The sequence below is a fragment of the Ctenocephalides felis genome, unplaced genomic scaffold (genome assembly GCF_003426905.1).
Source record: "Ctenocephalides felis isolate EL2017-DRISC unplaced genomic scaffold, ASM342690v1 CF-g0.4_SCAFFOLD_03571, whole genome shotgun sequence".
Lineage (NCBI taxonomy): Eukaryota > Metazoa > Arthropoda > Insecta > Siphonaptera > Pulicidae > Ctenocephalides > Ctenocephalides felis.
This window is the reverse complement of record NW_020539725.1, coordinates 51,012,154-51,026,801: the sequence shown is the minus strand read 5'-3', so window position 1 is coordinate 51,026,801 and position 14,648 is coordinate 51,012,154. Positions and strand designations below refer to the sequence as shown.

Below are 14,648 nucleotides of genomic sequence, written 5' to 3'. Positions count from 1 at the left end.
TGTAAAATAAAGTTTAAAAAAAAAAAAATCGACGATTTTTATGATTTTTTTTTTTGCGGTAGATACCATAGTCTTCTAGATCATACTAAAATATTACGGCGCTGCGACAAGCCGTTTGATTTTGAAATTTCTTCAAAGTTTGCAAAAATTACTATCGTTTTTGGCATTTGTCAAAATTAGACCTTTGATCGACGTTTTCTCAAAAACGCTTGAACCGATTTCAGGAGTTTAAAAGCCATTTGATGTATCTCAATGAGGACTATTGTTTGTCAGTTTTGTGAGACGATCTGCCGAGCCATTTCTTTGTAATTTGAAAAAATGTGTTAAACTTTTCGTCCACATTTAACCTCAAAGTATCGAACCGATTTTAAAAAATCAAAAACAGTTCGAAGGATATTAGTTGGGAATGATACTAGTTTTAACTCTATTAACTGTTGAAAAAAAAAATTAAGCCGATTTTTATGGAACCTTTTTTGGCGATATATGTCATAGTCTTATAGAACTTACTGAATTATTACGGCCTTATGACAAGTAGTTTAATTTTAAAAATTCATCAAACTTTGAGAAAATGAGTAGTTTTTTTAAATTTGTTAAAATTAAAATTAGACAATTTACTTGGTATAACGATAGAGTACTCGGTCTTAATGAACATACCGAACCATTAAAGTCCTATGGAAACTGGTTCAATTATAAAAATTATTGATTTTTGAAAATTTGCTTTTAGAAAATACTCCGAGTTAACGTGATTGTTCGTTTTCAAATGTGTGTAATAATTCCACTCTGAATACTTTTAATGACTCTTAAATTAATTTATTTTTTATTGATAAAGTCGATTAATTACACATATCGGGAAGTTCATGTAACTTGCCTCAAGGCTAAATACCAAACCAACTAGTTTATTTATTATAATATATCACTGTATAGTATATTTTTGTTATTTATTGTGTTATTACAAAACATACGATTTTAATGCCAAATTTAATTACAAATACGCGATTATAAAATTCATTAATTTTCATTTCAAATTTTGCGCCATTAATTTGAATGTCAAAAGCAGCGCCCTCATATCCATGGCCCACGTCTATTGTGTATTGCCCGCTGTCCATGTAATTGTACCATTGAACTCATCTTTATTTCTCCACTGGCAATACACGCGTCAAATTTATTCTGTTGGCAATACAAAATGCTTTCACAGACGCCATTGTTGACATATCTGGCTCGACTGGAAGGCTTTTACTAGAAGCGTTTCTTTATAGTGCCGCGTCAATAGACGGATTTTTGTTACATATTGTTTTAGCTGAAATCGAATTATCATAATTGTTTCTCTCGTACAATTCATAAGCTGATTCTTCTCCTGGCATCTGATTGTGAGATTTGTGACAATGACGGCTCAAGATCAGATGAGAGCCATGCTGGACGAATTAATGGGCACAGGCCGGAATGGTATGTAGTTCTTTTATCATTCTATAATGGTGTCCTATTTTAATGACACTTTATTTTGAATATTAAATAAGTATAGAACCATATTGTTTTACAGTGAGTTTTAAATTACAGTTGTCAGAATGGTCAGAATAATTCATTAAAGGCAATCATGATGCTATTTAGTTTCTTCCAAAGCCTTCAAATGTTTACTCAAGATATGTCAATTTATTGTCATACCTAAAATTTAATTATTACTCTTTATTTCACAAATCTTTGTTTTTTTTTTACTTTATTTTTCTTATATATACAATATCATTTGATTTTATTGCTATTAACATACAAAAATAATAGGTTATAAATTTCTATCCAATGCAAAAGTAATTTTCTGTGAAAATATTTATTTTGAGTAAATAACTATAGATGAAAATGGAAGTTTGTCCATTTTATTTTCAATCAACCAGTTGCAGTGCATTCAACCTTTATTTTGGTTTTTATACCTTTTTAACAAATATTTGCATATTTTAGGTGAGAACAGTAAATACCAAGTAAAATTTACGGATCCAAAAGTTTGCAAGAGTTTTCTACTTGCTTGCTGTCCTCATGAAATTCTATCATCTACGGTAAGATATATCTTCAATCCTTACTTCATAATCGCATTATCATAAAGCATAAAAAAGAAAAATTACAATATTCCAGTTGACACATTAGAGAATAATAATGAAATTAACTTTTTGTTTTGAAAACGATGTGCCTCCACAACTAATTCTAGACAATGTGTTTTCAGAGACTACAAATATTCTTGTACATTAAACGGGCTTTTCCTAAATCTACATGACTAATAAAATCAAAGATTAAAATGTGTTTATCTCTATCGTGTCATTCATAAATCTGTAAGTAGAGAATAGAAATCCGTACGTATTAACATAATAGAATATCTTTTAATGCTCTAGTATATTTACAATGGATATTAATTGTTGTGTATCAGCGTTGGCAGATTTCTTTTTCATGAAAGTTTAACATTAAGCATTCTTACTGTTACTGCCAATGCTGCATCACTAGTCATATCTCATTAGGTTGAAATAATTGAAGCTTCACGATTAACAAAGATTTTGTAATATGAAGCATGAATATATGAAATAGTATATTTCCAATCTTTGCCCTTTAATGACATATTATGCAACAATTTTTAATACTTAATATATACACATGTTGAACATCTGCATACTAAGATATTTTAGTATTTACAGTTTATTATAAACTGCGAAAGTTATTTAAATTTAATGAATTTTTATAATTCTGTTGTTTTGTGGTAAAATCTGTCTGCAAGTTAAATTGAGTAAATTGTATAAATATTTCAACTATCTAAGCATCAATTGAGTACATTCAATCTTGATTATTTTTTTAAATTTTGTAATATTTTATGATTTTTAAAATATTCATAAATTTCTAGTAATAGTAAAACTCTTACATCTTATGAATAATTATCTGTTGTAATATCACACCAAATTTAATTAGCATTGAAATGAACCACCTTTTTATTATAAATCATTTACATAATCAATCCAACGATCAATTTAAAAACATTTTATGGTTAATTGATTTGCAGATCAATAATTATGTTTTATGCCATGTAAAAACTAAAATATAATGGTGTATTCATGTAGTATGTTATTTACATATTTTTATACATGTGCATATTTTTTATATCAAAACCTTTTTAGTAAGAAGCAATTTTTTATACTTATGTTCCTTTTACATTTAATTTATATTAAGACTCTTACCTATTTATATATTTGAGTATGTGTGGTTGTTTTTAATTCTTTGTGTTGTAAACTAAGTTAACATACTTAAATATTTATATTTATGTACTTGGAGGAGTAAATGTAATATGTTCATCAAAGTGCATTTATCTTAATGCATTGATTTAAGGCAAATGTGAGATTATGGAAGATAATTTTGTATATTAACATTGTAAGCTTCCCTTAGATGTAGCCTGCAAAATTGGTGATCAACGAAGTGTGATGTCTGCTCACTCAGGGTGTTGTAGGGTGCAGTGCTCGTAAGTGACTTGACATGAAAAATTAATCAACGGAAAACTGATCAGATTTTTTGTCTGCAATATCAATTGTTAATATTGTATTATACAACCCCATTATATTTATATTTGACAACTATTGGTTGAATTAGTTAATGAAAATTAAGATCAACTGCATCATGCACTTCTGGTTTAGAAGACTTAGTATTTATTTTTATTTTATTTATGAAAATTCAACTCACTTATGTAAAATTTGTTGTATATTAAGAATTGTAATTTTCAATTTGCTGTAAATTTTCATGTGATTTCACTCTATTATTTAAAATCTTTTGATGATTGCTTTAGGTAATTAGTTAAAATAATAATAAAATTTGTTCTTTTCAGTTTTAAAATTTATAATTCGATAAAAATGATTCATTACAACCTATTTTTACATGGCCATTCTGCATTATTCAAATAAGAATGCATTTGATGACTCTTTAATATAATAATTAGTATGTTTTTTATTTTGATCATCTTGATTCTACATTAATCTGTATTTGGCTCATAGTTGTCAATATCATAATTTTTTTTTTATTTATTATTAATCGAAATCTGTATGTTATGAATTACACTTGCAATTTTTATGATTTTATATATATGAAAGAAAAGGTTATTTTGAAAGGTACTCTGCGTTGTGGTTTCTAAATTTTTTTTTTAATTCATCTATGGTCAGGAATGAGTTGAAATTGTGATGCTCTTCTCATATTCTATGTCTTTACAGAGGATGGATCTTGGTGAGTGCCCAAAAATTCATGATCTTGCATTAAGAGCTGATTATGAAAAAGCTGCAAAAGATCGTGATTATGCATATGATATCGATGTAAGTAGTGTTTTAACAATAATTATTTTATAAATACATTCACAATATGTATCTATTTCTAAAAAGATTCTTAAAAGTTAGTTATGAATACAAGATGCAAGTTCAAATAATATTTACAGAAATATTTAGTCATTTCAATTTCTATTACTTGTCATTGGACAAGTATTTATTATTACCTTTAATTATCTCGCAATATAAAATTCAAGGCTATGGAACATTTGGCTTCATTCATTGGAGACTGTGATAGGCGTACAGAAGGGGCCAAACTTCGATTGGCAGAAACTCAAGAGGAATTGACGGCGGAGGTGGCCATTATAGCAAACTCTGTACATGAAGTTGCAGAAGAAATAGGAAAGAAGCTGGCTAAGGCAGAAGCTCTTGGGGAAGAAGGATTTGTTGAAGAAAGTATGAAACTCATGGAAGAAGTAAGTTGTAATAATTGTCAAAGGCTCCAAGGTACTGTTAAATTTAACCACTTAATTATTTTTGATCAATATATTGAGGTGCACTTTATAATTTTGATACTGTTAAGTGTTAATCCATTAGTCAATTTACTTTTACTGGTTTTCAAAAAAGTAAAGTTATTAAATTTTTTTAACATTACAGATTAAATAGCTCGGATTTTCGATTGACTTTTCCATATATATATTTAGATTTTAAGGACCACCCTAATTTATATATAAATATATATATATATATATATATATATATAAATAATATATTTATTAAATTATTAATTTTGAAAATACTATTTGTAAGCTTTGTTTTACTTCTTGGGTATTAAACCGCTCCGCGGCACGCAAAATAACTACAATTTTAATTTTTTTTATTTGAATTTTCAATATTATATTTGAAATAACATTTCAAAGTGCCCATCATAACGGATTTAAAAAATATAGATTTTTGTTTGTTTGGCGAGCACTTTAAACAAAATCGTTGAATTTCAACGAAAACAAAAACGGATAGCAATTTGTTAATAATTGATGAACAAATTAACATATAGAAGGTCCGCTATGATAGGCACTTAAAATGTAATTTTAAATATACTGTAAAAAAAAAAATTCGAATGAAAACGTCGCTTTGTAACATCTTGTTTCGAAAAAAACGAGTTATAGATAAGAAAAAATTTAAAAAATGACATTTATAATTACAAAAATTGCGGTGCCAATATTAATCACCAATACTATTATCATTTATAAAATATTGCTTAGACCAGAGGTGGGGAACCTTTTTGTCATTAGAGGCCGCACTTGAATTAGGCAGCAATGAAAGAGGCCGCATAAGCTGATTGACCTAAAAAAGTGACTTTCGTGAAATTATTAACTTCCCGAAGGAGAAGTTAATGTTTTCATAAAAAAATCCGATTCGCTAATTTTATGTTTTCTCGACGTTTCAAGCCATTCTGAATCGAATGAGACCAAATTTGGAAAAAGTATGTGTGTGTGTGTGTATGTGTGTGTGTGTGTGTGTGTGTGTGTGTGTGTGTGAACAGATTTTTTGCCGTAAATCGACGTTTTCTCCAAAACGGATAGACCGATTTCAAAAATCGGTCAAAGCCATTCGATGTATCTCGATGAGGACTAGCGTTTCTGAGTTTCGTGCGACGATCGGCTGGGCCGTTTCTTTCTAAATTGCAGAAAAGTGAAAAATTTTTCGTCCACGTTTTAGCCCGCAATTCTGAATCGATTTTGAAAATTCAAAAACCGTTCGATAGATATTGGTTGGGAATCGTGCTGATTAGTTTTTGGTAAAGATCGGCCGGGCCGTTTTCTTGTAATAAAGTTTTAAAACAAACGACGATTTTTATTATTATTATTTTGACGATAAATACCATAGTCTTCTAGATCATACTAAAATATTACGGCCCCACGACAACTCGTTTAGCTTTAAAAATTCGCCAAAGTTTGCAAAAATTAGTATGGTCTTTTTAGCATTTGTCAAAATTAGAACTTCCATCGAGGTTTGCTCAAAAACGCCTGAACCGATTTCAGAAATTTAAAAACCATTTGATGTATCTCGATAAGGATTATCGTTTCTCAGTTTTGTGTGACGATCGGCCGAGCCCTTTTTTTGTAATTTGGAAAAAAGTGTTAAAATTTTGATCCACATTTGTGCTGATACTACCGAATCGATTTTAAAAAATCAAAAACTGTTCGAAAGATATTAGTTGGGGGGAATGATACTGATTAGTTTAAGGTGAAAATCTACCGAGCCGTTTTCTTGTAATTAACAGTTGAAAAAAAAAATTAAGCCGATTTTTACGGAACTTTTTTGGCGTTATATATCATGGTCTTATTGAACTTACTGAAATATTAATGCCTTACGATAAGTAGTTTAGTTTTAAAAATTTACCAAAGTTTGAGAAAATGAGTAGTTTTTTTGACATTTGTTAAAATGAGACGATTTACTTGGTATAACGATAGAGTACTTGGTCTTAATGAGCATGATAAACAATTAAAGTCCTACAAAAAACTGGCTCAATTATAAAAATTATTGATTTTTGAAAATTTGCTTTTAAAAAACACTCCGACCGGGTTGACGTGTTCGATTTTCAATGGTGTGTAATAAATCCACTTCGAATACTTTTAACTACTCATAAATTAATTTATCTATTATGGATTAAGTCGATTATTTACACAAATCGGGAAATTCATGTAACTTGCCTCAAGGGAAAATACCAATACCAACTAGTTTGGCTTTGTTTTTTGCTTGGCAATTGAGCAATTTATGACAAAATGACCAATAAATGTCGTGATGTAAAATTTCTGGGTGTCGAAGGAAATCGAACTGAATTTCATTCATTTTTCTTGAAGATTGGAAAAAAAAGTTGGTATGTTTCAAACGTATGTAATGAGATAAAATCGACTTCGTTTCGATAAAATCGAATTTTAGTTCGTTTTAATTTCATTTAAACATTCATTTTTTATATAAAAATGATATTAAAGTCTTTTGATTTGAATTTGATTTTCATATTCTTATTGTTACATAATTATTTGAAATAAAAAATTATATATTTTTCTTATATCATTAAATTCACTGATAGATTTTTATTTTGCAAACTAAGGTGTTAAAGGTTAATTTAGAGAATTTCGGGCTCTGGAAAAAACGGATTAAATTCATTTGTGAACTTTCGGTATGAATATTCCTGCTTGTTGTCATTCATGACAATAGTTATCATAACAAAAAAAGGGTTAATGCATTAAACGCAACGTGAACTCAATAATATTAATATAATATATTACATCTCTATTTTGTATCTGCCTAAGAGTCTGTGTTTCAGGCTAGTAATCTGATGTCATGTTACAATATGACCGTTTTTGGTGGAATTTTTGTACAATAGTAACTCTGCTATTTTGTACTAGACGGCAAGGGGCCGCACAAGAACCTCCCGGAGGCCGCATGCGGCCTCGAGGCCGCAGGTTCCCCACCTATGGCTTAGACCATAGTTGAAATTATCACCAGCAATATCAGCGGAAATATAGTCAACCCTTATGTGTTGAATCTGCACTGATCATATATTTGTTAAAAATTATTTTACAGTTTATTTATACAATATAAAAAGATGATACATGTTGTAATTTTGCTTTATGTTTTTTGCTAATGTATTTGGTCGATATCGGTTCGAAGCGGCTGGACGCGCGTGGGAAAAAGCTCACAATTACAAGTAACAAAAGCAAGTTTTAGATGTGAAATATTTTTCCTCATGTTCTAAAAGGTTCAAAGTATATTTTAAGTCTAAAAACTTTTTTTTGGTTTCTCGAAAAATCTACGGTGGTGTAACCAGTTATTTATATTATATGTATTTTATGCTAACAAATTTTTGTTAAGTGTTTGTTTTTTTTTTATAGTTCTTTATAAATCTGAAGAACATTCTATGTAATGTCAAGCTAATATGTCATTTTAACGCTGCCAGTACTTTTGATGCTAATAAGTATATTTTGATATTACATTGTTTTGAGATAACACTTCAATAAATTACGATATATTTAAACGGTTTAAAATATCATAATAAATTACATAATTCTGTTATTGCAATTATTTTTAATTTTTCTTAATTTCAACTTTTGTACTTAAAATAATTCCAATGCAAATGTACTTACAAGAAAAATTTTATTGTCTAATCACTAGTTTTAAAAAACATATTTCTTTATCATTTAGGTTGAAGAATTGCGTAAAAAGAAAATGGAAGCTGAACAGGAATATAGAAATTCAATGCCAGCAAGTAGTTACCAACAGCAAAAGTTACGGGTTTGTGAAGTTTGTTCTGCATATTTAGGCATCCATGATAATGATAGGCGTTTGGCAGACCATTTTGGTGGAAAATTACATTTAGGTTTTATAAAAATTAGAGAAAAACTTGCAGAATTGAAAGTAAGTTACTTATTCCTAATATTCTTTACATTCGCATAATTTATCAATTCTTTCTTCGTTTTTTTAGAAACTTGTTGAAAGCAAGAAAGACGAAAGAGCTGGTAGAAGCCGAGATAGAGATCGTGAAGATAGGTACTTTAAACAAATTCATATTCTATTTTTTTACTTTGTTCATTTATAGCTTACAATAATGGTTTTGTACATTATTTAAGCTGGTGACAAATGTTGAATTTTCTCATTTTTTATATGTTATGCTTACAAGGTACAGGGATCAAAGAAGTCGCAATCTATATGTCGGCGGAAGGGAACTAGACCGACGTTCAAGGAGACATAGATCTCGTAGCCGAGACAGAAGACGCCTATCGCCTTCAAGGTAAATTTTGAGTTATTGGAAGCAACAGTAAATTATGTATACTTATCACAGTTAACAATTGCTGTTTGTTAACACTAGATATACCACGCCAGTCAAAATGTCTCGTTGGGCACTTTCAATTCAAAATTTCCATTATATGTAAAATTTGTTTTGTGAAATGAAGTTATGACTTTTTAAGTTATAGCTATAGAAATCATTTTGTGCATTCAAAGTTACTTTATATATATTAGTAACAAAAATAAATTGTGTTACTACTACTTGTAACAGCACCAGTCAAAATGACTGGTGCAAGTTTCTATAGAAAATGTTTGATAAAAGAACCGAAATAACAATAACCATAGATCGTATGCGTTTATCGCCTACTCTCTTATCGACGACAATATTTATTATTTATTCTTTATTCTTTTTTACATTGTAAAAGTGCAGATTGCTGAAGTATTACTATATTTTTACCAACAAAACAATTGTTTCGAGCTCCGTTCAACAACTAAATAAAATTTTATTCAAAGTGATTTTCAATTATAATTATTTATTCTTTTTGTACACTGATACAAGTAAGTAACATTCGCGTGGACACAGATATTTTCAAAAATATATTCTTGAGTAAAAAAAAAACTATAAACGAGAAAACTGCCATGGTTTCGACTTATTTTTATAGCGGCTGTCAGTCTTCGAAAGAAAAATGGAAACAATGTTTTTTTAGCTTGTTTGGAAAATACAATTAGCGAATCTCTGAAATGTTTGGACCTAGGATTTGAAATATATGATAGTAACGGTGAATTTTTAGATAAACAAATCAATCCACAAGGTAGTGCTATTATCGACTGTAGAAATGGGAAAATTTCGTGGTAAAGACAATACAGATGGATCAAGTACGTTAGTAAATGGATAGATATCATAAACAAACGTATGAGACGATGCGAGCCACTTTCTTCCAATTCTGAAGACGAATTTGGAAGTAATGCACCAAATCAGGAAACTTTGGGCAAGAGTTTGGACGAAACTATTTAGACAAGAGTTGTAGTAAAGTGAAATATGTTTTGCAGGTAGATAAGAAGTTCAAAGAGCTTTCAGACACATACTCAGGCCAAATAGAAAAAATGCCTGGGTTTGGAACAAATTATAGAAAATAGCAAAAATTGCTTCAAACCGGGAGCTCATATCACTTTGGTTGAATAACATTTTCCAACAAAGACCAGAAGCGTATTTAGCCAGTAAATGCCAAAGAAACTATAAATTTACATAAAATTCTGTCTGACATCTGATGTAGAAACAAAATATATGGTAAATGGTTGCCCGTATTTAGCGAAAGACGAAGTATCAACCCCTCTAAGCGAATTTGTAGTAATGAAAATTCTTGAAATATATACTGAAGCGGTTTTAATGATTACCTATGTTTGTGTTATCATAAAGTAAATTTAAGTTAATGTCTTGAGTCACATTTCATATTTCTCAAAAATACTCGAATTTTGTAATATTGTCAATCATCAACTAAATAGATACCTCTTGGTAAAAAGAACACAAAAGATGCTTCAAATGATACTTTTTTTTTTTATTGTAGATCTCATCGAAGATCTCGAAGCCGCAGTCGGCGTTCGTCATCCAGAAGATCTTCTTCTCGAGATAGAAGATAGAAGAGGTATCACACAGTCTAATGTGAATATTTTAAGATAAAAAGCGTTTGTAAAAAGTTAAGCATCGTAGCTTTATTAAATATAAAATTTAATTGTCATTTATTATATTCAATAATAATTTCAATATTAAGTAGCATATGAAAACCTTCTTTCAGGGTATTTCTAAAACTTCTGTTGGTGTAAGAATGTGAAAATTAATAAATATTTTATTTTACACTATTTTATTCAGATTGAATACATGGATTATATCATGTGAAATGCTTTTTTTTCTTTTTTTTTTTGATACAAAACTGACTAACGTTTTGACCACCGACTGTTACATGATAAGCCTTTCTTTTTACATTTTATATATTATTGCTCATATTTTACTATACACTTAGGTCTTTTAATAATTAGAACTATAGTTATAATATTTTTATGCAGAATTTTATATTTTTAAAATTAGAAATTTGTTATAGTGTATTTTTTGTATATCTTGTTTCTTTAACTAATATACTTTTTATGCTGTAAACGGACTATGAGGGGTAAAACTATTTACTATTAACGTTTTATAGGAAATTAAATTTCTATACTTTAATATATATTAATATTTTGATATATTTATGAAATATAACATCACTTACAAAACAATGTTGTTTTTATTATTATATAATATAAAAATATACAACATATATAACACAATATTGTAATTTCAACTTATTTATTAAAAAAAAATTAAATAAAGTACCAGTTTCCTACGTTCGTCTCTTACTTATCGCAGACTATCCTCCGCTCAGGAGAGCAGAAAATTGATTTTTTTTGTACTTTTAACATTTTTTCTATGTCAGTTTTTTTTATCAGGGCTCGCTCATAGGTAAGTGGCTAGAACGACTGGACCTGGATCAGCCTGATACCCACTTCGGGCAGCCGGGTCCAGAGTCTCGACTAGCGATCGCAGCGTGAATTTGGGCGATCGTAGCATATAAAACCGGATTCCAAAGTCTTTGTCGATCTCATAGTGAATCTTCCCCTCGTGGCTGACCATAATTCATACATATGCATTTCAATAGCACATTCACTTTCAATAAAAAGAATGCATGTTGTGCATGGGTACATTTTAAATTTAATTGAATTAATATATTGTGTAGATTTATTATATATAGAATATATAGACTTGTTTAAATTGTTACTCACATATGCGACAGATGTCGCGTCCATAATTCATACATATGCATTTTTCAATAGCACATTCTCTTCAATATAAAGAATGCATGTGCCTTTGCGGGTATTAAAACTTCAGTCACCAAATTTTTTTCCAAAAAACTTTTTCTCAAAAATTTTTTTTGGGGAAATTTTTTTGGGGATATTTTTTGGGGAAATTATTTTGGGGATATTTGTTCGCGCCAGAATCCTGTTAGATGGCGCCAGAGAATATTTTTAATATTCAGACAACACTTTTTTCTCTGGCAATCCTTAAAGGTTTGGACGTAATAGCTGATCTGACGGGTGAACAAGCTCTCTCGCGTTGGCTAGTCACGTACACCGATTTGCTTGTACTTTCCATATAAGTTTTTGTGATATATTTCGATCATTACTTATTACTTAATGAAAATAAATACCTTTTAATCAGTGCAAGTGTTACTTATTTGCGTTTTGAAGTTCATTTCTTCCTCAGAATCCGAATTTAAAGCGAACTGAGATATCCGAACTTGAAGCCGCCATCCGACTGGACCGCCGAGCACGTAGAGAACGTCGAGTATTTTACTTAATATATTCAATAAGATCAAATCCTCGGAATAGTTATTGAGTCAAATTCCATTAGCTATTCCGAAAGGGTCTAACTAACCCCCATCCGTAACATTGGTCCTTCGAGCCGGATCCTAATTTTGATTAGGATTTATTGAATATATTGAGAAAATAAAATCCAAAATGGCACCTAAATTTGACGTAGGTGCAGAGATTAACCGATTGACAGCGAAGAGCGAAATGTATTTTTCAATAATGCAAGAAACGTATGACATTTCTCAACAAATTACCACCAATACGGCAAGTAAGTTAAAATTTCTTGAAAATTTATACCTTATTGAAAATGCACGAGAACAATGCATAAAATTAAGCGACGAAATAAACAAATTAAGACATTTAGAGGATCCGAGTTTTGTTCCTGAGTATGCCGACATAAGGGCCTTGGAAATTTTGTACTCAAAAATCAAATATATAGAAAAAATGTTGGATAATCAAAATATAAGTAATTCGTCAATACCGGACAGTGTTCCAAATCATCATTTACCATCCATAGAAGTTCCAAAATTTTCCGGCGATATACAACAATGGCCTTTATTTTAGGAAACCTTTAAAGCATTAATTCATGAAGATACAAGATTAGATAACGTATCCAAATTTCATTTTTTAAAAGGTGCGTTAGAAGGTTCCGTACTAAAAATTTTTAATTCCATACTACCAACTGCAAATAATTATCCGATTTTATGGGAAGCACTATTAAAAAAATACCAGAATAAACGATATTTAGCCACCACTTACTTTAAACAGCTCTTATCGTTTAAAACCATTACATCATCACAAATAGACTTATTTCTGGAACAATTCGATACAGCTGTACAAGCCCTTTCACAATTAAACCTTCAAGATGCATTTGACTTTATGATAACGTCTATGGCATTCTCAAAACTCGACCCCATTTTGCAGGAGAAATTTGAGCATTCTTATCAAGGAGAATTTCCTAAATACCAAGATCTCCTCAAATTTCTCCATAAGTCGCAACAAGCGAAAAATCAAGTTTATGGTATGACAACTATAACTAACAATCACACATATGGTGAGCAAAAGGATAAAAATTCCAAAATTAGTCGATCGTTTCTTTTAAAAAGTAAATACGAAAAGAAGTGCTTTGTGTGCCGGGAACAACACGCCATATTTGCATGTTCAAAATTACTAGAAATGAACATTCCTGAACGGCAAGATTGTATAAAAAACTTAAACCTATGTGTGAATTGTTTAAGCCATAAGACGACAGTTGCGTGTCGATCGAAGAAAACTTGTATTATATGTAAGGCACCGCATCATACATTGTTGCATACTGATAAGAATCTTGCAAATACGAATCAAGGTAATCCGTCGAATTCGAAATCTAATAATACTGTTTTATGCACTACCAGTAACAACAAACTCGCGCATAATACAACAATATTGCCGACAGCTGTAACAAAGGTTTTTACCAAAAAGAAAAATACTCCACTACGTACTATAATTGATTCAGCAAGTGATAAAAATTTCGTTACATTAGCTTGGTGTAGAAAGGCCCATTTGAAAGTTCAACCAGTTTCAGCCAAAGTAATTGGATTAGGAAATTCGTCACAAAACGTAATAGGATTTGTTAACTTCACTTTAAAATCCACAATCAATCCATATCAATTGCCAGTATGTGCATACGTTGTGCAAGAAATTGTGAGAAAACAACCACCAACCACGATTCCAGTATCAACAATCCAATCATTCTTGAAGTACCCACTAGCGGATCCAAAGTTTTATGTGCCTCAAACGGTCGACGGCATATTAGGATGTGATGTTTTCAGCGAAGTTATGGGTACTAATAAGGTGAAAAATGGTCAAGGTTCACCTATAGCACTAGAAACCCGATTGGGTTATATAATAATGGGTTCGATATCAGATTCACTTCAACTTTCAAGTTTTTCCATGCAATATGATTGAAAATCTATGACTTTCTTTCTAATATAGTATGTCTCCTTACAACGCTTCACTTTCGATCAAAATGCAGCCTTTGGCGTTTCCAGAACTACCTGAACACTTGATCCGACCTAAGATTGGTTATGTTGTATCGGTTTTGGGAACGAAAATTATTTCTACTTAGTCCTCTCAAAGGATTAATATTCTCCATGGAGACTCAATGATAGTGGCCATTAGTGGCCTTGTTGAGCTCAGTGGTGATCCTCA

At 30.3% G+C, this 14,648-nt stretch overlaps 2 protein-coding genes across 5 annotated transcripts; both read left to right on the top strand.

Moving 5' to 3' along the window:
• The first annotated feature begins 1,204 nt into the window (after positions 1–1,204).
• Positions 1,205–10,738, top strand: LOC113384824 (putative RNA-binding protein Luc7-like 1). 4 transcript variants are annotated; one of them, XM_026622589.1, is made up of 10 exons: positions 1,429–1,443; positions 1,948–2,042; positions 2,207–2,312; positions 3,409–3,481; positions 4,221–4,319; positions 4,526–4,744; positions 8,478–8,690; positions 8,758–8,822; positions 8,953–9,063; positions 10,625–10,738. In XM_026622589.1, the coding sequence occupies exons 5-10, from the start codon at positions 4,224–4,226 to the stop codon at positions 10,695–10,697; spliced, it is 777 nt and encodes a 258-aa protein (XP_026478374.1). In that variant the 5' UTR covers positions 1,429–1,443; positions 1,948–2,042; positions 2,207–2,312; positions 3,409–3,481; positions 4,221–4,223; the 3' UTR covers positions 10,698–10,738. The 4 variants fall into 4 exon arrangements, with proteins under 4 accessions (XP_026478373.1, XP_026478372.1, XP_026478374.1 ...); XM_026622588.1 differs by lacking the exons at positions 2,207–2,312; positions 3,409–3,481 and having other exon boundaries at positions 1,205–1,443; positions 8,959–9,063; XM_026622587.1 differs by lacking the exons at positions 2,207–2,312; positions 3,409–3,481 and having other exon boundaries at positions 1,205–1,443.
• A 2,611-nt stretch (positions 10,739–13,349) lies between these two features.
• LOC113386226 lies at positions 13,350–14,405 on the top strand. The gene has a single exon (XM_026624018.1). It carries the CDS (start codon positions 13,350–13,352, stop codon positions 14,403–14,405), a length of 1,056 nt encoding a protein of 351 aa, XP_026479803.1.
• The last annotated feature ends 243 nt before the right edge of the window (positions 14,406–14,648 follow it).

Excerpts from the sequence above, each read along its gene's own strand:
- LOC113386226 (XM_026624018.1), top strand. The coding sequence starts at position 13,350 with ATGGCATTCTCAAAACTCGACCCCATTTTGCAGGAGAAATTTGAGCAT.
- LOC113384824 (XM_026622587.1), top strand. The coding sequence starts at position 1,383 with ATGACGGCTCAAGATCAGATGAGAGCCATGCTGGACGAATTAATGGGC. Across the intron at positions 4,745-8,477 it reads GTATGAAACTCATGGAAGAA|GTTGAAGAATTGCGTAAAAA; the intron begins GTAAGTTGTAAT and ends TTTATCATTTAG. Across the intron at positions 8,823-8,952 it reads GATAGAGATCGTGAAGATAG|GTACAGGGATCAAAGAAGTC; the intron begins GTACTTTAAACA and ends TATGCTTACAAG.